Below are 21,762 nucleotides of genomic sequence, written 5' to 3' on the forward strand. Positions count from 1 at the left end.
TAATGAGTAATTAGCATAAATGCAATTATTTAAAAAATATAAATATTTAATAAAATCAATGAAGACAACACACTCATAAAGAACAACATCCTCATCTTTAAAATTGTTTTAAATCATAACTCAAAAAAATGAATGTACACATCAAAAGAAGAAAAAAATGCAAAAATTGCATGAAGGTACACTAAAAAAACACTACAATATAAGAAGCTAGTTTCATCTATTACTCCACATGTCATTCATGATTATTTCTCGTATTGCTAACCATTCTCTTGTTTCTTCACGGACTTGGGATTGTTTTCTTATCAAAATCCACATTTGGATTAGGTTCTCACTCACGTACATATCACTACCTCCTTATAGAATATAATTATGTAAAATGCAACATGCTACAAAACTAATTTTTTAAATTTCATCAAAGTGATATAATTATGTATTAAAAAAATTAACAAACTCAAAAGCTTATTGATATACTTATCAGTTTAACTGTAAATAACTAACTTTAAAATCAATAATCTAACTAATCTTTAAAAATGAAAGATACTTCTTACAAGTTCCACATGGGATAAGACGCTCATTGAACGATGATGATGTGGACACGACTTATCCACTTTGGTCAATAAATAAATAAATTTGAAAAAAAATAATAAATATTTTTTTATATTATAAAATAATAAGTAATTTAAACCAACAGAAAATTTGCTGAAACAACACCTATTTGAATGTGTTAGAGGAAGTAAATAAAGAGAGCGATGCTATTTTTAGATTTACCGAATAGGTTTCGATGTATGCCCAACTTGTCATCCACATTCACGTCATTATTATTTTTTTATATAAACTTTAAATTTGAACTTTAAAAATTCTTAAATATTTAAAATTTTAAAAAAAATTATAAATCTATATCTAAAATCATAAACCCAAATACTACAAAATATATATCCTAAAAGTCTAAAAATTTAAACCCTAAATAATAAATATTAAACCCTAAACCATAAGCCCTAAACCCTATGTCCTAAACTTTAAAAAAGAAATCACAAACCCCAGAGGTTTGTGATTTTTAGTTTAGGGTTTAGGGAGGGGCTTTTGGTTTATCATTTATATGTTTACTTTTTACAATTAGATGTTTAAATTTAGGATTTAGATAATAAAGAGAAATTAAATTTTTCTTAAAAAAAAAAATTATAAAGAAAAAATGACGTGGATGTTGATATGAATACCAATTTAAGTTATTTAACATCCACGGTCATTCGGGAAATCTATTCGGTAGAAATATCATTACTAATTTTAAAAATATCATTTTATCCTTCCATTTGTTATTTATCGTCTTTATAAAAATAAAAAAAATTAAAAAAAAAAATTACCACTCCACAATAAAATATTCCTTTCTCATTATTCAAATCACACGTGCCACACGCAGCACGACCTTCTTTTGCCATGTGTCTTCAACCGCCAAAACCAGAGCTCCGGCGAACCTTCAAATTCTCCACCCCCTTCTCTCTCTCTCTCTCTCTCTCTCATTCCTCCACCATGGATCGACGAAGCCACCGCCACAACCTCTCCACCGCCACTATCCCTCCGGTAAAGAACGATCTCGCCGGCGATCACAACTACAGCTCGCCGCCGGCCCCGTGGCTCCTCGACCTGATCGCTTACCAGGTGGATCTCATCACCACTCTTCTTCTCTCCCTCATCTCCCCCTTTTTCACCTCCCTGTCCGACCCCCACTCCGCCGCATCCCGTGTCCGATTCCTCCTCCGCCGGCTCGTCTTCGGCTTCATCGGCGCGTTATACGCCGGTGCAGCCCTCTCGCCGTCGCCGCTGCGGCGGCGCTGCTTGGCCTCGTGCTTGTCAAGCTTTGGGCTGATGAGCCTGTGATCGTGCGTGAGCCCTTGTATTTTGATTACACGGAGCCTTTGCCGAGTGCTAGGGTTTCTTTGAGAGATGGAAACGGGAGGCCTGTTCCGGCCGGCCATGCAGTTCGCGCTTCGCTCCAGCTCGTGATGCCTGAATCCGATTACAATATCCATGTCGGCATTTTCCAGGTTCTTTCCTAAATACCAATTTTGCTTCTTTTTTTCCTTTTGATTTCCTTAAAACTTTAAGCTTGGCATTTCAATTTCCACCATTGTTGTGGCTCTGAATCCGTTTTCTTCAGAAAATGAGTTTGAATGTTTATGAAAATTAGGATATTGGTTTGTTGGAATCAGAGAATTTTTGGAATAATTTTAGGTTGTTTTGTTGGAGGATTTTGATCTTTTGATACTTGAATTACATTTTAGTGCTGGTTTAGATTTGAAGAACCAAACTTTAGGAACTATTATAGTTCTTGATTTAGAGAAACTTAGGCTGAAAATCTCACTCAACTTTTAGGTTTGGAGAACCAAACATTGGAAATTAGTATAGTTGCAGATTCAGAGAAGTATAGGCTGCAAAATGTTTAAAAAATAAATTAGCATGTGAACTACACAAATTTATTTGTTTTAGTACTTCGGACTGACATGCACATTAGCTTGAGCTTGCAGTGGGCAAAGAGACCCAAAACAAACAATTTGTGTAATTCAGCATCAAGATGAACAAATTTTTGTGATTCAAAAGCTGAAATGGATGGCTTTTATTTTAGGGGCGAAAAGGAATGGCTTTCTGTGATAACATATTATATAGAAGTAACAATCTAATATAGAGAACTTAGCCTTATCAAATATGATAGTCTCAACTAACTCAATTGCTTAGTTAGTTCTATTTATAGGTAAGTTTTAGCAAAAAGAAGGTGAACATTTCAAGTGCTCACATCTTTTGATTCAAGTTGTGTTTAAGGACGACATCCAGGGACGCATCTAACATTGTCCACTTAATAAAGATATTGCTGATATGGATCTTGAGATTAAGAATTTAATTTTAACTTAGCACTTCAATTGTGGGTCTTTGAATCAAGTGGCTTCACAATCATGCTGTTCACTTTCTAGCTTCTGTTGTGTCCTTGATGATGCCCCCACTTACAGCTCTTGATGCATCAGCATTGGCATTTCTAGTATTTTCTTTCATAAATCTCTTTTCATTTCAAATATCTGGCACACATCCAACTTTAGTCCCAGTCATTGACTAATTTTTTATTCAGTTTCACTCGATCATGGCTGAGACCTTTTTCAGATATGTTCTACATATTGGCATGTTGCTATAATGTTTGTTCACAGCTTGGAGCTCTGTATTAAGTTTGCCTGGACATAATTCTGTATTTGTTTGGTAAATGAAATTCCTGCTGTTTGTTGTGTGCAACCCTGCTCGCACATATTATGTTGTATAACATACCATGGATTTACTTTCTCAGGTGAACGCAGAAGCACTTTCATCAAAGGGAAACATTATAGCAACATCTAGCCAACCATGCATGATGAGGTTCCGAAGTCTTCCTGTTCGACTAACACATACATTCTTAATGGGTGTTCCTCTCTTGCTAGGAATGTCCACTGAGAGCCAGGAGATGATCGTGGAAATACTAAGATACAAGGAAAGTAATCAGAAAAACCGAGATGATAAGAATTAAGTTAATGCCAAGAGCAGGAACCTCCGATCTCCCACAGATTTACTCGGCAGTAATCCACATAACCTCACAGCTTCCTTGGACAAAAAGAATTAGTTTACAATTGGAAGTGGACTGTCTATGTGTGGAGCTCCTTGTTTGTATACGTATTTCTTTTTGACTATCCTGGTTTTGCTATTACAAATCGTTTTTTGTACCAAGATGGAGCCCGCTGATGGACCAACCTCCGGAAGTTGCAACAGATGAAAGTTATACCTTGAGAGATGGAGAACAATCTGATGCTTTGTATGATAAGTTAAGGAAGTGGCAATTACGGCATAGGATCAAAAGGAAAGCACCGGCACTGGGTGAATCTCCTCCGGAACTTGCGGAGGGTTATTCTTCGAGCACAAGTGAAGCAGTGAATGACTCGAGTGAATTTGCAGCATCTGAGTCTTCAGTGTGTACTGGCGGTTAAAATGTTGATGGTACCCTTGCTTAATTTGCTGTTGTATGATAAACATGTAAATTATAAAGTCATGTTTCTGGTTATATACCTCATTTGCCATATTTTTCCACTGAAAAATACACTACCAAAATATTGGTAACAGAAGTTTTTGACATGACGTGATGTTTTGTTCAGGTTCCACAAACAAAGTGCTATAAAAGCTGAGTCAAATCAAGAGTTACACAAACTGAGTCTAAATTGAAAAATCAGCTGCAACAATTGTCACCATAAGTGCACAAACTCCTTAATAGTTTCAACCGAAATCACAACAAATGTGGGTATGAGCAACAGTAACAACTTTGAAAACTGCCATTATAGAATTGGCAAACAATCATGAGTACATAAGCAATTACAGGTATTTTCAAGCGTACATAGACAAAATGGAAAAACAAATAGCTCAAATAAAACATGGCCCTGTTGTAAATAGACATAGCATTGGTATCACAAGCAATCAGATTGATACAAAAGCAAGTGTTGGTTGGACAAATAAATGGGGCACTCCTCAACATGTGGTTGGTCATATGTATTATATCCAGATGCTGCTGAAGGCTTCTTCAAGGGCTCTCTTCTTGCTGAGTTCAACAGTCCAGCCACCAGCTCTTGCAGCCCGTAGCTTCACCGTCTCCTCATCCTCAGCCCCATAACTATGTGAGGGATCATGTGGACCACCAACAGGAACAGGCTGCATTCCTGTCGGTCGTGGCTGAGCAAGTCCACCGCCTGGCAAAGCAGGAGCATATTGCCCTTGAGCAGTATGTCCAATGCCCTGTGGTTTGAAATTTACAAAGCTTAAGTCAGCAGTTATGCATAGACCTCCAAATATCATATTCACATAAGATGTCAAAATCTGTACAACCTTGTGACCTACATATTGAAAATCCTTTAAATAGAGATATTTGCAATCGTAGAGCAGGTTTGAATAAGCCATATGAAGATTTGAGCTATTCACAAGTATATTTGGGGAAAAAAGAATAACTTCAGCTCAATCTGAAATGGCCACCACATGCATAAATCAATTTTGTGGATATTATAAAACAAAAATGGCTCAATAGAATAAAAACTTTCTATACAATATGTCTGACAAAAGCATTTCAATTGTATTTCTTTTTTCAATCAAATATAGCTCAAAGAATCATGAAATCTATAATTATAACTTAATACAGAGTAAGCTACTGCCTAGCTGTAAGGTGCCAAATAAGCATCAAAATTTCCTTGATCCAATGATTATTTTGCACTTATGACCACCTTTGAGCCAGTAAAACAAATTACAAAAGAATTCAAGAGGAAATTCGAGACCTCCTTTTAAGATTAAGTTGATTAACCCACATATATAAGCTTCAAAAAGCAGACATTCTGGGTTTTCTCTGTGCACAATAACAGACGAGGAACTCCGTATCAAGATTTCAAAAGCACTATTAGTTATCACTTCTTATGGTGATTATGGTATAGCATTAGCATGTGGTTGATATAATTTTGCTTCTACACATGCCAAATTTAAATTGTTAATTGATCATTCTTCAAAGCAGATACAGCCCGCAACCTAGTCAAGATTCAAGAAATGGAGCAGGACCATCTGAGTATTAGCAACAGAATGGATTTTATAATATTTGATGAATCTATATTTGTAATAACCTAAAACAACTACTGTAGCATAGAATTTCATTATCTTATTGACTAAAAGTAATTGCTGACCTTGGTTCTGCGTCCTTTTTTACCAGCATATAGTTTTAGATGAATAGATGGCCATGCAGTATAATAATGCCATTTCAATGTAAGGGCACGTGATGCCAATGATTTGTCAAACTATTCAACTAATTTCCAACACACTTTTTTTCTTTTTTTTTTATTTTATTTTTTGGCAAAAGTAAATGCAGTACTTTGGATGAATGCCAGTCTTCCACACATGCATAAACATTTTTGCTATTGTTGTTTATGACTGTAGACCTGCATGCTGCAAAATATATTAGTTTATTTTGCACCAAATAAACAGCTTTATCAAGTATAAATGTGTGTTGACCAAAAATTTTTATATATTCTTTTTTTAAGGGCCTTGTATCTATCCATTCAAAGCACCTATATTAGCACATATTTTCTGCATTCTTTTTTATTTGCAGCTTGTTCTCTATTGCAATAGTTATTTTTCCAATTAAAAATCTATATATTTACAGAAATAACTGTTTTTATGTTTAAAACTTAGAGACAGATCAAGTAAATTATTCACCTTGAACCATAACAAGCATAATAATTTCATGATTGGAACTCATGCTTGGCTCCAATTTCAGCTCAATCTTCATTTTGAACTAGTTTAAGCTTGAGGCTTACATAGTGAGGGTTACAAACTTTGGGCTCGAATCAAACTTAGGGCTACAATTAACATGTTGCAAGATGAACTCAAGCTAACCCCAGCTTAATCAAACTTAGCTTGCTTAGAACCCAATGCCCATCCTAAACCTAGGACAGTAAATTTAGACCTAAACTAATCTTCGGATGCAATCTTCTTAAGCCCTGGACATCAACAGCCCCTACTCTAACAAAGGCACTCAATACTCCTTTCTCCATTAAAGTAGGATTCAGACGAAAAGGATATCATCCAAGTTATCCCCAATCCTATAGCCTTAAATCGTTAAAACTGCTCCCAAAATTCACCCTTACCAAACCACAAATATTTTAGCGCAGAAACTTTGAGACATAAGCTTATTTGAAGTGGGTGTTTTTCAAGAATTTTCAAACTAAGATAAGTGATGATCATCTATCTTGAGATTGTCTCCAACCAAGTAAACTAACAACAAAAATTTATGGAGAACAAATACTTTTCTTCCTAGGAAATAAGACGCTATTCCCTCCCATATACTAGCCAAATTCTCCACTCTAACCACTTCCTGCTTAAAATTAATGAAAGAAAAAGAATCAAAGGAAAAACATAAAGAAGAAATATTAGGCAAACAAACAAATATGCCCCACATGTTAATTCTAATCCTCTAGAAAATCAAAAGATAATTTTAAAGTTTCATCATTTCCGTGATATACACCTAATAAATTTATGGGTAAGACATAGAACTAAATATCTCACCATATCAGAAGGTTCAGCCTGTGCAGGGTTTCCCATGCTGGCCTTCATGGCTGCTGCTAACTCTTCAGCCTGTGCCAACAACGTAACCATAGTTTGTACTGTGTAATTCATAATGGTTTTTGCACCATTGAGAGGAAAATATAACTGATATTTAAATATGACAAGAATAGCACCTTACGAGCTCTGGCATTAATTATCTGCTCAGCATTTTCTTCTTGGTATTTAACTATCTTAGCTTCAATTGCAGCAACATCTATGCCTTCAATTAAGTTGAAGGCTTAAAAAGAGCACAATGGATAGGGATGGTCAGAGCCCAACATTAAAAAGCAGCAAGAGAAATATTATACTTACTCATATCTTCAACTTCTTCCAAGTAATCATTGTAATCTCTCAAGGATGGAAAATCCTCTTCCCTTTTATTAAATCTGTGCGTTAAAAGAAAAAACAAGTAATGAATATCGATAGAGAGCATGTATAGGAACTTCAAGATGAACAATATAATGTGATATCTGAAGATGAGTAGGCAATTATAAACTATTTTTACTGAAGGATGCTAGCCTAAGAGACACAAACTGTTTGTTAGACATGCAGCTCACAAGTAATTAAATATTTCATTGTAAAAAATGTATTTCATGCAAATAAAAGCACTACGAGATTGCAAGATTATCACCACCAGTTGTCAACCTTGGACATGCATTTTACCGAAAGAGAAGACAATGTTTTTTCCTCAAAATTACATAAAATTTTATTTTGATTATATAAATTTCCCTGTACTATGACATTTTAGGGATGATTCTCATTGCCTTCCTGAGGTATTCAAAAGAAAAAGGTGCTGAGAACAATACATGTTACTGATTCTCTTTCTAATAGCTATCTCTTTTGCGAAGGTGTTGCCACTAGATGCCGCTACCATTGTTCTACTACCTTCTTTTGCTCCAGCGGCACCCTTGGATCCCTCCTCACAGCAAAGAGATTGAATGGCCAAGCTTCTAGATCCAGGACAACATGTCTTCACTTCATTATTTGATGCCGAATACAAAGCAGGTGCCGGCTGTAACTATTCTTGTGACACAAGAGTAGGAACAAAGGGGTCCAGAGAAAAGTAAGATATGCCTTATTTGCAATTCAGAAACTCACGTGGTGCTGATGATTGGAGCTAGTAGATCCACTCAGGTCAGTCAACGTCACCAATGCTTCGAGCCCCTGAAGAGAAGTTTAAAAAGAATCCATTTGCTTCAGCAAAAATATGGTTCAGAATACACATTCCCTTTTTGTCTTCACTTTTTAATTCCTCTTTCTAAGAGACAAAATATTAAAAAAAATAAAAAAGAAAATCCAAAGTTTCATGAAACTTGTCAAATATGCATGTGACAAGTATTTTAAGCCAATAGCTATATATTTATATATACAAAAAAAAAAGGTCGAAGCAAAATAAAAAAAGAGACCAATTAGAACAAGATAAAAGTGGACAGACTATGGGAATTGCATGAAAGGATTTAACTTATTAACCAAAGAAAAGTTTGAACACACTGGTTATTATATTCCTCAACATATAAAACAAAGATTTAAGAAAAAGAAGAAAAAGCTAAGTGCATTATATTTCAAACGTTCTAGATACTGTTCAGAACTAAAATCATAAACTCATACACCTAATCAAAATTATTTCACATTTAAATATCAAATACAATCAGAAACGATCTTTGGGAAGTATGGAGAGATCTCGAAGAAAACAGAACGCCAACAAAAATAAGTTTGTGAAATAACCAGACATTGACAAGATTAAAATACCAAACAAATGATATGTTAAGTGGCACTACTTACCCACTGAGCATATTCAGGATCAAGAGAGAGCATGAAACCACCACCAAGAATCCAAGAAGATGGATACAATTCTTCCAATAAAAGTTAAAGTCCATTATCAAGAAAAGGCATTCAACAGCCCAATAATCATTTTGCAATGAATTGGAGTCACTGCCTCATCATATATCTTATAGAGTCCACTTTGAAATCAATTATCAAGGTAAATTCAAGAATAAAATATAACTGCAATGGCTAGAAGTGGACTGGTGACAACACAAGATTTCACACTATTCTAGCCTTCATTCTATGACAATATTATATCTTTCACAAACACAGAAACAGGTATTTGTTGATGACAGAAGAAACCAAAAATAATCAATTGAAAGTACAAGATACCATGCAACATCGAGGTGTTTACCAATACAAAAACAATATTATATCACACATACGCGCACATACGGGCATGCACAGACACACAAAATAAATAAATAAATAATAAATTGAAAGGACAAGATACCAACGCTAACATCAAGATGTCTGTCTGTTAAACCACATACAAACAAAAAAATCAGACTTTGAAACTAATTAAGCAAAATGAAAACACGCTCGACTTGGTGGTTAATTCATAAACAATAATATTGACAGAGAAAATAAAGTCATATCACTAAATCAAATCTTAAGAGCCAAAGTCAAACTGAAACGGATTGAACACATTAACAAAACACCGAATTTAAAATATTAAATAACTAAATAACCAAATCTGGCAAATCTCTCACACAAAATTGAATTTCCACTCACTAAAATCTACACATATACCATCAAAGAAACATTAAAAAAATAGATTCAAACGCAAATTAATGTTTACTAAGAAATCTACATGGTGAGTTGATTTTTAAGACATTGGATGGTAACACAGTTCTAGATAACAAATATTGAAATTTGGGTGACAGAATCCAAAGATAACCTATGATAGTCCCTATTTTCTCATTGAAGTAATCATTCATCTAGTCAATTTAGAATAATATCAGTTATTTCTTACCACGGCAGTAAAGAAGAGATATGGAATTTAAATCCAAATTGTTCAAATGAAACCTCATGATTAATGCCATTCATTCAAACCATAAACAAGAGCATGGAGATCTCATAATTAGTACATAAGCGGATAACATCCATTATAAATTGTGTTCAGGTAAAAGAAAGATAAGACAAACTTGTGAATGTCAGGCATATATCAGATAAATAAATCAATTAGGCTGAAATGTTGAAAAAGTACAGCACAAATAGCTCAGAAGATTTCAAAGAAGTGATGACGAACAAAAGAGAATGAAGATTATGCTTCTGAATAGCAAGACGAAATGAAGAAGAAAACATCTAGATTCCAACTTCAAATGACTTTGGAGCAAATGATGAAAATCAGGATCACATACAATTATCACCAATGAACAATCAACTACTGTTTCACTAAATTGAGCTTTTGAAACATTAACAGAAACTATCTTAAATGAGAAACAGAAAGAATTCAAGAACAATATTACAGTAAGGTGTGGGAGCATATACACATCGCCACACATTATGCAAAGAACAAGTAGAAAATTCACATACAAGCTTCCATAAAGTACTAAATTTAGATATTGCAATAAAGAAAAGACCATTCTTTTCCAAATAAAATTAACAACTTAAAAGCATCAGTCTAATACGTCAAAGAGAACCAACACAAAGGATTACAAGATAGGTCTTTGTTAACTCCATTAAGCCATGATTCCAGCATCAATCAATAATTCCATATTGAGAAAGATTGCAAGCATAAGAAACAGAAAATTTTATACAGTTAAAATGGGACGACCCATTGATTAAGATAAAAAAAGACATGCATGAGATACAGAACAATGGGGAATCAGAACAAAATTCAAAATAACAAAAACCAAAAAGAATAAACACAGAACATTCGGACCATGGGAAGAAGGAAAAGCTCACCGAACGACGAAAATGTTACTGCTCGAAAAGGACCAAGGCTCGACCGAACTCGGCTTGTTCAAGGTTCACGAGCAGGACGGGCGGCAGAGAGAGCGAAGGGGCCGCTCACTGGTGACGGAGATAGGGGAAAGGGGCCGGCGACCGGCGACCGAGCGACGAGGGAGGCTAGGGTTCGGTTTTGAAATTTTTTTAGGAAATTGGGGGTTTAGATTTTGGATTTTTGCAAAATTTCGATTTAGACCTCCGAAACAAACATAATTAGAATTTACCTCTTTACCTTGGGTTTAATATTTATTTTGGATCTTAAATTTGCATTGATCAGATGGTAAGAAAGGCGAGATTTACTATTGGGATACATGCTTATCACTTATATATATATATATAATATAAAAAATGTTTGTTTTAATATATAAATTATAGGTATAATCACCAAAATAGTCCCTGTATTTTTTTCTCTCTTCCCTTTAGGTCCCTCTACTCAAAAATGCTCCCGACTAGTCCCTCTATTTTTGAAAATATGCCCACTTAGTTAAAAATGCTCCCTACCAGTCCATCTACTTTTAAAAATGTGCCCATTTAGAGGGACTAAGTGGGCACATTTCTAAAAGTAGAGGGACTGGTTGGGAGCATTTTTAACTAAGTGGGCATATTTTTAAAAGTAGATGGACTAGTCATGAGCATTTCTAAGTAGAGGGACCAAAAGAGAAGAGAGTGAAAAGTAGAGGGACCAGCTAGAGTATTATACCTAAATTATATCACTGTAGATGGGGTTTAGTCTCTCTTACAACTATAGGGTTGTGAGAGTTATCAGAATGCAGTAAGAGAAGTAAAAAAAGAATGTTAGAAATTTGTGGAGAGGGTGAGAGAATAAGAGCAAGAGAACAAAAAGCTATTATCAAAGACTTATCTACTTCATACTTCAAATGGTTACAAGGGGATTCTTTATATAGAAGGAGAAATTACTATGACAAGCTATACCACTAAGTCATCCCACCTAGGAGTAGGTTTTAACTAATACATTATTTTATATTACATGAAGTTATTAATCAAAACCCAATAACCCTAACATAATGTATAGGGTTTGACACTATTTTAACCATAATAAGTAACCTCCAAAAAAGGTAAGACACCCACTCATACATACATTCTCTTATACATATATTTAGACATACACTCTTACATTCTCTTATACATACATTTAGACATACACTCTTACATACATATGTACATACATTTAATTTTTTATAATTAAATACCATTCTACTTTTTTCTCAGGTATTTTCACTATGTTTATTAACTATGAATGCTCTAGTTTTACGTAGACTTTGAGTTTTAGTGATTAGTTTTAACTCTTCTAACTCTTTTATATGTTTTTTAAATTCTTCTTATTCATAGGGTGTTGCTTTGATTACAGGACATATTAACCTTAAGTCAGGATTTATGATTTCTAATTTACAAATAATATTACCCCTACTATTATTTTTGACAGGGTTTTCTCCTATAGCTCCATCGGTTTTCAATTTTTCTATTAGGGTTCTAATTTTTCTTTATTAAATCATTTTCTATTTCCAAATTGATTTCTTAATTGATTTCTACTTCTTTTGGAATTATTTCTTCAATAAGATATTCCGCATTATTAATTATAGGTGAAGTTAAAATGCTATCCATATGTTTACATAGTAATTTTTTCTCCTTGGACTATAAGTACACCATTTCTATGTTTTATAAAATTCATTCCTATTAGAAGTCTGACTACTTTTTTTTATCTAATGCTAGTTTTACCAAGACAAATGGAAAAGGATATTTAATATTATTAAATAATCGTAACCTAATGTATAGGGTTTGACACTATTTTAACCATAATAACTAATAAGTAACCTCCAAAGTATGTTAATAAATAACCTCCAAAAAATGTAAGACACCCACTCATACATACATTTAGATATACACTCTAACATATACTTTTACATATGTATGAACATACATTCCTGCCACCCACACACAAAAAACCCTCACCCACACACAAAAGAGACCAAGTAATGGGCGACAAACTATGCTTCCATGAGATTGACAATGTTTTGCTCAGTCAAGGAGTCGGTATCAAGTATTAAGTCATCACTAGGAATGCTGGCGATATCACTAGGGCTGGCAAACAATCAAACTGTTCGCGAGTAGCTCGAGTTCGGTTTGATATTGGTGCGAGTTCGATTCAATCATTTTAATAACAAACTAAACTTAAACTCAAATTTGAGCTCGAACAATAAACAAGTTGAACTCAAGTTAGAGTCAGCTCAATCGAGTTCGGTTCGAAGTTCGAATATATATATATATATATAATAATTATTGGTTGTGTTTTTAAATTTATTTTTAAGTTTTAAAATTAAAATAAAATTAATTTAAATTACAACAGCTTTTTTTAATTGTTTTTTCTTAACCGTTGGATCATTTGATCTAACGGTTAAAATTATAAAAAATCATCTTGAAACCCTAAATCCACTCCCCAGTCCCCACTCCCCCGTCTCCCCACATACCACATCCTCGCCGCCACCATCTTGAAACCCTAGAGAAAGATCCTGGTAAAAGTTGGCATGAAAACCATTGTAAAAACCATTCTGTTCTTCTCTACGAGCGAGAGAAGAGAGAGAGGCAAAGAGATCTTTGCCGCTCCCGCCCTGACGTGTCACCGAACTCCCAGCCTCGCCGCTCCTGCCCTAACGCATCGCAGAACTCCCAGCCTTGCCGCCCCCACCGCTGCTTCTTCTCAACCTTACATCAAACCCTTTTCATTCGGCTTTCTTCGTCATCCGTCCTGCTTGTCAGCGATCCCTGGCCACGCGCCCTGAGGTACTCTCCCTTCTCATCCTCTTCCTTCTCTCAATAGATCTATACTTAGGTTTTGATGCTTCGGATCTTGTTTGTTTTTGCTTGATTTTATTCGAATAAGGGTTTTGCTTTTGATACCTTTGAGACCTTGATTTTTTTTTTGGATTGTGATATTGGTTCGTTGAATCTTGTGTTGCTCTTGAGAAAATGAACAATCATCTTGTGTTGCTTCTTTTTTTGCTTTTTTTTACCCTCACTGGCTCTTCACTGTCGTAAGTATCATCATTAATTAATTAGTTGTTCTTCTTTTTAATCCTTAATTTTTAAATCTGAATGTTAAAGTTTTTATTGCTAATGATTTCTAACTTTTGATCAGGTATCATTCATTTCATCACACTCAGTTCAGAACAAGTCCAATGATTGTTTGTATGAGAAGTCACTCAAAAAAAAAAGAAGAGAAATGTGTTGTTGAATGAACTCTCTAAAAGTACGTTTTTAGAAATTATGTAATTTGTTCCAAGTTTATGTGATTTGTTACAAATTTATGAATTTAGCATATTTACAGTTTTTTGAATCGAACTCGAACCAAACTCGAGCTGAAGATTAAAATTTCGAACTCAAACCGAATTTAAACAAAAATTAGAATTTCGAACTTAAACCGAACTTGAGCTAAAAATTAGAATTTCGAACCGAACTCTATCTGGGTTCAGCTCGTTCGAGTTCGGTTCATTGCCAGGCCTAAATATCATGATCTCCGAAAAAATAGGCTCTGGCCCATGAGTTGATCTTCTTCATGTGAAAGGTAATAGGTGACATGGTCATGTGTAGATTAGAGAATGGTGAGCAAACAGGAAAAGGAAGGTCTGGAGCAGTATAGACCTTCATGATGGGTGTCTCAAGGATAAACTGGCAATGTAGGTGCAGATGCGTACGCTTCCAGTCAGTGGCAACCATATGTGTTCTCTATAAATGGATTTGCTGTTGAAGTTCACCAGGTATTAAGACAGTAATTATATCATCATACAGAATAGGAATTTGATAGGGCTCATATCGGCAAAATAAAGTGAGCTTGATGTGGTGGCATGCATTATCAGGGTATGGTCCAAAAGCAAGTGGAATAGTACAAAATTCTAAGTTGATGAAGCCTCCTTGTAAAAGTATCATATTTAAAGAGTCGATGAAGAATATGAACAAGTTGCCAGTATCTATTGAGAAGCTTAACCTGGGAAGGATCGGTGATGATGATTCGTGCTACATGACTGTTCTCGATTAAGTCAATCAAGTGGAATTGGACGCCTTCAATAATTTGGTTCTTCTAGGAAGCAAGGTTGAATGAGCCTTATATGATCATGAAAACCTTGTTCACAAAAGACATCCAAATCTTTTATGTCTCAGTTTCACGAACGCAATTTCTCCCAAAAGCAAGTCCATCAGGGATCCAGTGCTTCAGACAGAAGTTGTTGCATTGTATTTTGTTCTCGCTAATTGTTGCTCTTTGCTTTTTTCTCGCATAACTATTTTCAAAATCTTTTTGTTCTCTTGCTCTTTGTTCTCTCACCCCTCCATAAATCTCTAACCTTCTTTTTCTTGCTTCCCTTGCTCCACTCCGATAACTCTCATAACCCCGTAGAGTTGTAGAGAGAGCTCAAACCCCATTTACAGAGGGTATCGTGAGCTTGTAAAAGCTAGGATATGAAGGGGTAGGACTTCTCTTCTCTAAAACCATGTAGTTTTAGTATGAAGTTTTTATTTCTCTTTACATGTTTTAAGAATATATGCTTTTATTTTCACTCAAAGCAAGAGCCTCATAAATCTTGTGCTTTATCAAGTAACATGGCTCTTTTTAAGACAAGATGAGGTGTTGATTATTTCTCTTTAAGGATAGGTAGTGAGTGGTCGCTTGAAGGGCAAGGACCTCGCCTTAAGGCCCAAAGGACCAAAAGCAAGAGAGAATAATTATTTACTAGTCTTGTTTTCTTTAGAGTGAATGTCTATGATGCTTGGTTCCTAAGATGCTTAAAAATATCACGATCTTATATCAAGATAATGGAGACAAATTTATGTGATGCTTGGTCCCCTAAGATAGCTAAAATATCGCTAATCTTATATCAAGGTAATGAGAATTAAGATTTATTGAAGTAAAAGCTAAAAAGAAAACTAAGCGTGTGTTCTTTCTTTTCGTGTAATTGGAAATAATCTTAAAGCTTGATATCAAAAACTGTATTGGAGAAGAAAGAAAAGTCCTTATCATAAAAATTTGGAAGTTTTCAACAACCTGTAAGTGTTCTTTAAGTTTGATAATAATAAAAAAAAATTACAAAAATTGTTAATAGTAGTAAGAAGTAATAATTATTATAATCCCGGTTTTATAGCAATAATCATTTACAAGTTTTGTAGCAATAATTAATTTTTAAGTAGTAATATTTCTATCACAGAGATGGGGCTTTTGCAAGTGTACGCTTAAAAAATTTTGAAATTGCATATTTGCCCATGAATAAAATTTAATTGAATACATACCCTTAAATAATATACATAATTACGTATATACCTTTGGGGTTCAAATTAGTTGAAAAACCATCCATTAACAAACAACAAATATATAAAATTACCATTATACCATTGCATATATACCCTTGAAATTTTTTTTTAAGTTGTACAAGGGTTATTTTGGACCTTTGCTATATCTTAATCCAAGTCATAGACATAGTTAATCAAGTTTGATTACCGGAATCCAATAGTAAGGGCATATCCGTAATTATTTATATTTTTCAAGGGTATATATATAATTATGTTTTTTTTTTAGGGTAAATATGCAATTATAAAACTTTTGAGGGGTTTATAACTAATTCTCCCCTTCTTTTAAAGTAGCTAGCAATAATTATTACTAAGAAGTATTTAAAAGTAGTAATAATTATTATCAAATACTTTAGAAATACTTACAAAAAAATTATAAGCATGATGTTTAGCAATACTTATCAATGTTTATTAATTTTAGTAATAATGCTTAAATCTTTTAGCAATAACTATTAGCATAATTATAGCAAAAATGCTCACAATCATAGTAATAATTAATAAAATAATCTACCAAAACAGAATATAACTATGAACACAAAAGAATTAAGTATTTTAAAATTAGTAGATTCCATAGAAATAACTAATAATAAAATAAAACAATAATTTAAAATCTTAGAAGAAATTAGAGTATATTTATTAGAAAGAAATGCATTAGCAACTAGTATATTGAAGCTAAACCCATCAAAATATCTTAGCAATATTAACTAAATTAGATTATATCAAAACTGGATTAGAAAATCAGATTACAAGGCAAGTAACTCTTAAAACATTAAAAGTTATTAATAGAGAACTTGGTCAACTAAAAACTATGATAGAAAAAATCAATAAAATACAAGTAGAATTAACACAACATATAAAGAAGATAATATGAGAATAAACATGCCAGGCTTAACCTTAGAAAAAGAAAAAGAAATGTTAAATACACAACTTATCAAAGTAGAAAATGAACTTGGGAAAAAAAAGATATCTACAACATATGCCTAGAAAATCTATGGAAGTAAGAAGATTAAGAGGTTTAGCTCATAAACTTAGAAATCACTTGGAAAAATTAGAAGAAATAAAAATGGAAATTGAAACAATAATTATATAAACAATATAGAATCATATGAGATAATGTCTGATAACTCTTCATGGATTTAATATGCCAGGATATACTTTAAAGACAGAAATAGAATATATAGAAAATAGCTTAAACATAGCCCTAAATGATCATTTTGAAAAATTACATTTACAAAAAATGATGAGAAATGATCCCATATTAAAAGAATTAGCAAATAAAATTAGTAAATTAAATCATAGATTAGAATACTTAAGAGCAATAGAAAGAATGAGAAATAATAATGAAACTACATATTCATTTACAGTAGTTAACTTTCATAATGAATATTGTAGAAGAATTTCTTAGAAAAACTGAAGTATTTTTAGATAAGCCTGTAGCAATATTAGACAAAATAAATAATTTATATAATGAACCACAAGTAATAAGTGAAAATATAATTACTAGACAAAATAATGTTATAATATTGATGTTAACTGAAACAATTAAATTATTAAGACATGAAATAAGAAAGGATAATGACATAGAGGAAATTACTAAAAAGTTTACAAATCTAAAAGTAACTAAAAAAGGTAGATCTCATTTGTAACATGGTCGGAAGAAGAATTAAAGAAAACCCATAAATGAAAGTAGGATTTCCAGATATAACATGCTATAAAAATTAAAAATTGAAGACTTAATTAAAAAAGTTATTTATTCTAAGAACTTAGAAGAAGCCTCTGACCTAATTTTAGGAAATAAATTAATAAGACAAGATTTTAAGGATTTTAGTGTTAAACAACAAGTAAAATATTATTATATCAGATTATTAGGAAAAATAATGAATAATTATGGGTTTGAAGCTAGAGAAAAATATTTAGAAGAATTGGAAGAAATTAGGACTTTTTATAAAAAATGCCCTTAAAAATTGTTAGATCGGTGGATAATATTAGAAGGTTTAATTCATTTAATAGAGTTAGACATACTAGGACACTAGAAACAATTGGTACACCAGATGATCAAATTGAAAGGATTAAAGAGAATAATCTAAAAATTAGTACAAGGTGAACAATTATATAAACATGGTGTTTTTTATTTCCAAAATAAAATATATGAAGGATATGATGAAATGGAAATATGTTGTAATAATGATAATGCATAAATAATTATTGATTTCTTAACAGCAGAATCTTAAAGAAACTAGTAAAAGCTAATTACTCCTTAGTACATTTAGGATTAATGGTATTTATTATAATAGGATTACATATATTGAATTACAAACGTTAAATTAGTCAATTCATCATTAATGTAGATACTAGACAAATAGTTAACACGTTAAAGCCTGTGAGTAGCAAACTCACGAGTCGACATGTATTTTCAAAGCAATTTTGAAATAACTTTATATGATCTCAGGCGATTTTTAGTAAACTACCATATTAGCATTAGTATGATATTTCATCTGAAAAGTAAACGGCAGGATATACTACTTTGACTACATAGCAAAAACCCAATTATATTACTTACAAAGATTTTTATTGGGTAAACATCAAATGAATAGTGAAATAAGATATAATGTTAGTAATGATAGCATCATGGAAAAATCTTAGGGTCACAAGTCGAATTGAAGCACATCCAAATTTAAATGTAGTAGTTCGTAAAAGCTTTAGCAGGTGGACAACAAAATGGAAATTAATCTTACTAGCATCAACGCGATGCAATAGTCTGAATCCACTCGAGTCATAAAATATTATGAATATGAAGATTAAAAGGGAAAGTAGCTGAAAACACAAACCCATAATAAAAATGTTAAAATTGAAGAGATTATTGATGAAGAAGACGTGACCGATTAAATCAATTTTGACTACGGAAAGTCTTTAATAGAACAAGTTGTATATCCTAATTACTGATTGGGAAGAAGATTTCTAGAAATACCAACAGACATAGACGATAAGGTGGCCTGAGTACAATGTAGATAAGGAATATAATGAGTGTATCCTAAAAAGTAAAATAGAAGAATATCTTTTAAAAGAGATGAAGAGAAATTGCTAAGTAATTAGAGGATATAGATATAGAATAATTAACAAAAATTCGCAGATAGTAGATAACTATGAGTGAAATAGACATGTGCAAAGTGTAGGAAGTAATAATAAGAAAGTTGTAGTAATAACTAAGCAAGTTCCGGCTCATCTAAATAAGCATTAACCACCCAAAGTGGCTTAAAAACAACACAACCTTTTAGACAACAAAATATTTATGAGTTTTATAATTATCTAGAATAATCTTATAGAACTTTTAGCATAAGAGGAAGACCAGATCCCTTAGAAGTAATAAGAAACATGACAATAAAATTATCATGATAGTATGCTAGTACAAGTCAAAGACATCCCGAAATGACCCTCATTGATGATGGAATTACATGCTATTAATGCATTAGAATATACTACACATGCATTAGACAATATAGGAATAGTAAATTTTATAGAAAATCTATTAGGAACAACTACAAGAAATATGATGAATAGTTGGAAAATAAACTTTCCAAAAAATTAGCAGCATTTAATATATATGGCAAATAATCCATATAATATTACAACTCAAGTTGGACAAATTATATTAGAACCTGATCCTCTAGAGAAACACTATTATTGAAGACATAACTGCAAGAGATTTAGAAAGATTGAATTTAGATAGTTTTAATGATATTATAAAATTTAGCCAAAGCTATGTAACTTTAATTAAATACTGTGAAAAGCATCTCGTGACGTATTAAGTAAAAATGGTTTAGCGTTATTAAAACCATTAGAGATTTAATTTATAAAGCATAGAGAGATCAAGGTAATGAAAATATCACGAGCGAGACCAACTATTTTATTCACTTTTAATTATTTAAAAGAAAAATGCTTAGAAATGAGGTAAACAAATAGCAAGTTGTGCTATTGTAATAAAATATATGTACCAAGAGTACATAGGAAACAAAATCTAGAAAAATACTCAAATATAGCACATATTATAAAAAAGGAAGACCTAGGGAGAATCATGTAAAGAAATTTAAAATTCATAAACCACCAGTATAATGTAAGTGTTTTATATGTGAGAAGTAGACATTATGCAAGACATTGTAACAAAGATAAGTAAAAAGGAAAGGTTAAATATAACAAGTAGAATTACCATTGAAGTAGACATAGTTTGTTAGCTAGTAAGAATAAATGCTAAAGACAATATATATGTAGTATATTTGGAGGAGAAGAAAATAATTTTACTGAAGAGAGTAATCTTTTGGAATTTAATCAAATTTTTGGTGATATGGAACCAATGGATAACGGATGGCTTACAACTTAGATCAAAATCCTAAGTTTCATTTAGAAATATAAGTGTAAATTAGATAATATTGTATACATAAATTTATGATCATAAACTAAATTTTAAACAAAAATGTGATATTTGTTATAAATTCCATATCACTAAATATAGAACAACATCTAATAGGTGTGAATTATCTTTACGTAAACTATGTAAAGAATGTTATAATCATATAATTAGTCAAATAACTATTGAACCAGTAGTTACCTCAGGCATAATTAAACGATAAGAAGGTGATAGATCAATTAATAAAAAGAATTGAACAATTAGAGAGACAACAAAAGAATAGAATTATTAGAAAAGAAAATAATGGAAAGGTGCAGAAAATTATCTTATTTTGAGGTTAGAAAAGGAGTTATAATTATATAGGCAATTGAAGAAGAACACTACAAGAAAACATCAATTAGCTGGGACAATTCCTTAGTTAAAATTGTAAAACTCGGTGGTTATCAGATTTCCAGAATTAACATCCCTAGGTAAAGCCCTGTGGGTAATAATTTACCTGGGATTTATAATCCCTGCTAGATAGCAAACGAATTATTCTGTGGGTAAATAATAAATTTCCTGGGTAATTAATGTTAATCAATTCATCAAAGACAAGGAATTTGCTTCGAAATATTTTCTAGGAAATCTCTGGGTGATTTATGTTAACTAATTCGCCAGACAAGTGAATTTGCTTTGAAACCTTCCGGAAATCCCTAGGTAATATTAGTGATTTTCATAGCTAACCATATATAAATTTTCAAAAATTGAAATTTTAGTCTCTGGAATCCCCGGTAATATTTGCATTGGATTATGTCCTCTGTAATTTGTTAGTATTTGAAGGCAAGAATGAATCATACCCTTGGTAATCCTTTAAATATACTTGGGATTATTTCTCGAATCCGTGGGGTATAAAGTTTGAAAAAATTATTCCTAGTAATCCCTTGCTAATATAAAACAAAGTTTTAATTATTTATATTAAATTATATTATAAATCATAATACAAAATCAGATAAATCATTCATTTAGAATAATCAGAAATTTTACTAGGAATATGCTAAAATAACAATTGCAATCTATCATGACCAAGTATGAAAGATTATACTAGAACATTGTCAAAG

At 32.4% G+C, this 21,762-nt stretch overlaps 2 protein-coding genes across 3 annotated transcripts; one reads left to right on the forward strand and one right to left on the reverse strand.

Annotated features, from left to right (window-relative positions):
• Window positions 1-1,524: 1,524 nt before the first annotated feature.
• Window positions 1,525-3,750, forward strand: LOC120270238 (seipin-1-like). Its single transcript, XM_039277262.1, is given in 5 exon segments — window positions 1,525-1,757; window positions 1,799-2,039; window positions 3,323-3,508; window positions 3,510-3,626; window positions 3,628-3,750. Coding segments are annotated over 5 exon segments (900 nt in total).
• Window positions 3,751-4,301: 551 nt separating this feature from the next.
• LOC120270778 lies at window positions 4,302-10,893 on the reverse strand. Of its 2 annotated transcripts, none has more exons than XM_039277844.1 (7): window positions 10,867-10,893; window positions 8,230-8,294; window positions 7,938-8,149; window positions 7,444-7,517; window positions 7,266-7,369; window positions 7,093-7,161; window positions 4,302-4,788 (listed from the first exon to the last, which is right to left on the reverse strand). In XM_039277844.1, exons 3-7 carry the CDS (start codon window positions 8,003-8,005, stop codon window positions 4,549-4,551), a joined length of 555 nt encoding a protein of 184 aa, XP_039133778.1. In that variant the 5' UTR covers window positions 8,006-8,149; window positions 8,230-8,294; window positions 10,867-10,893; the 3' UTR covers window positions 4,302-4,548. The 2 variants fall into 2 exon arrangements, with proteins under 2 accessions (XP_039133778.1, XP_039133779.1); XM_039277845.1 differs by having other exon boundaries at window positions 7,938-8,143; window positions 10,867-10,883.
• Window positions 10,894-21,762: the final 10,869 nt, after the last annotated feature.

The sequence above is a fragment of the Dioscorea cayenensis genome, chromosome 10 (assembly GCF_009730915.1).
Source record: "Dioscorea cayenensis subsp. rotundata cultivar TDr96_F1 chromosome 10, TDr96_F1_v2_PseudoChromosome.rev07_lg8_w22 25.fasta, whole genome shotgun sequence".
Classification (NCBI taxonomy): domain Eukaryota; kingdom Viridiplantae; phylum Streptophyta; class Magnoliopsida; order Dioscoreales; family Dioscoreaceae; genus Dioscorea; species Dioscorea cayenensis.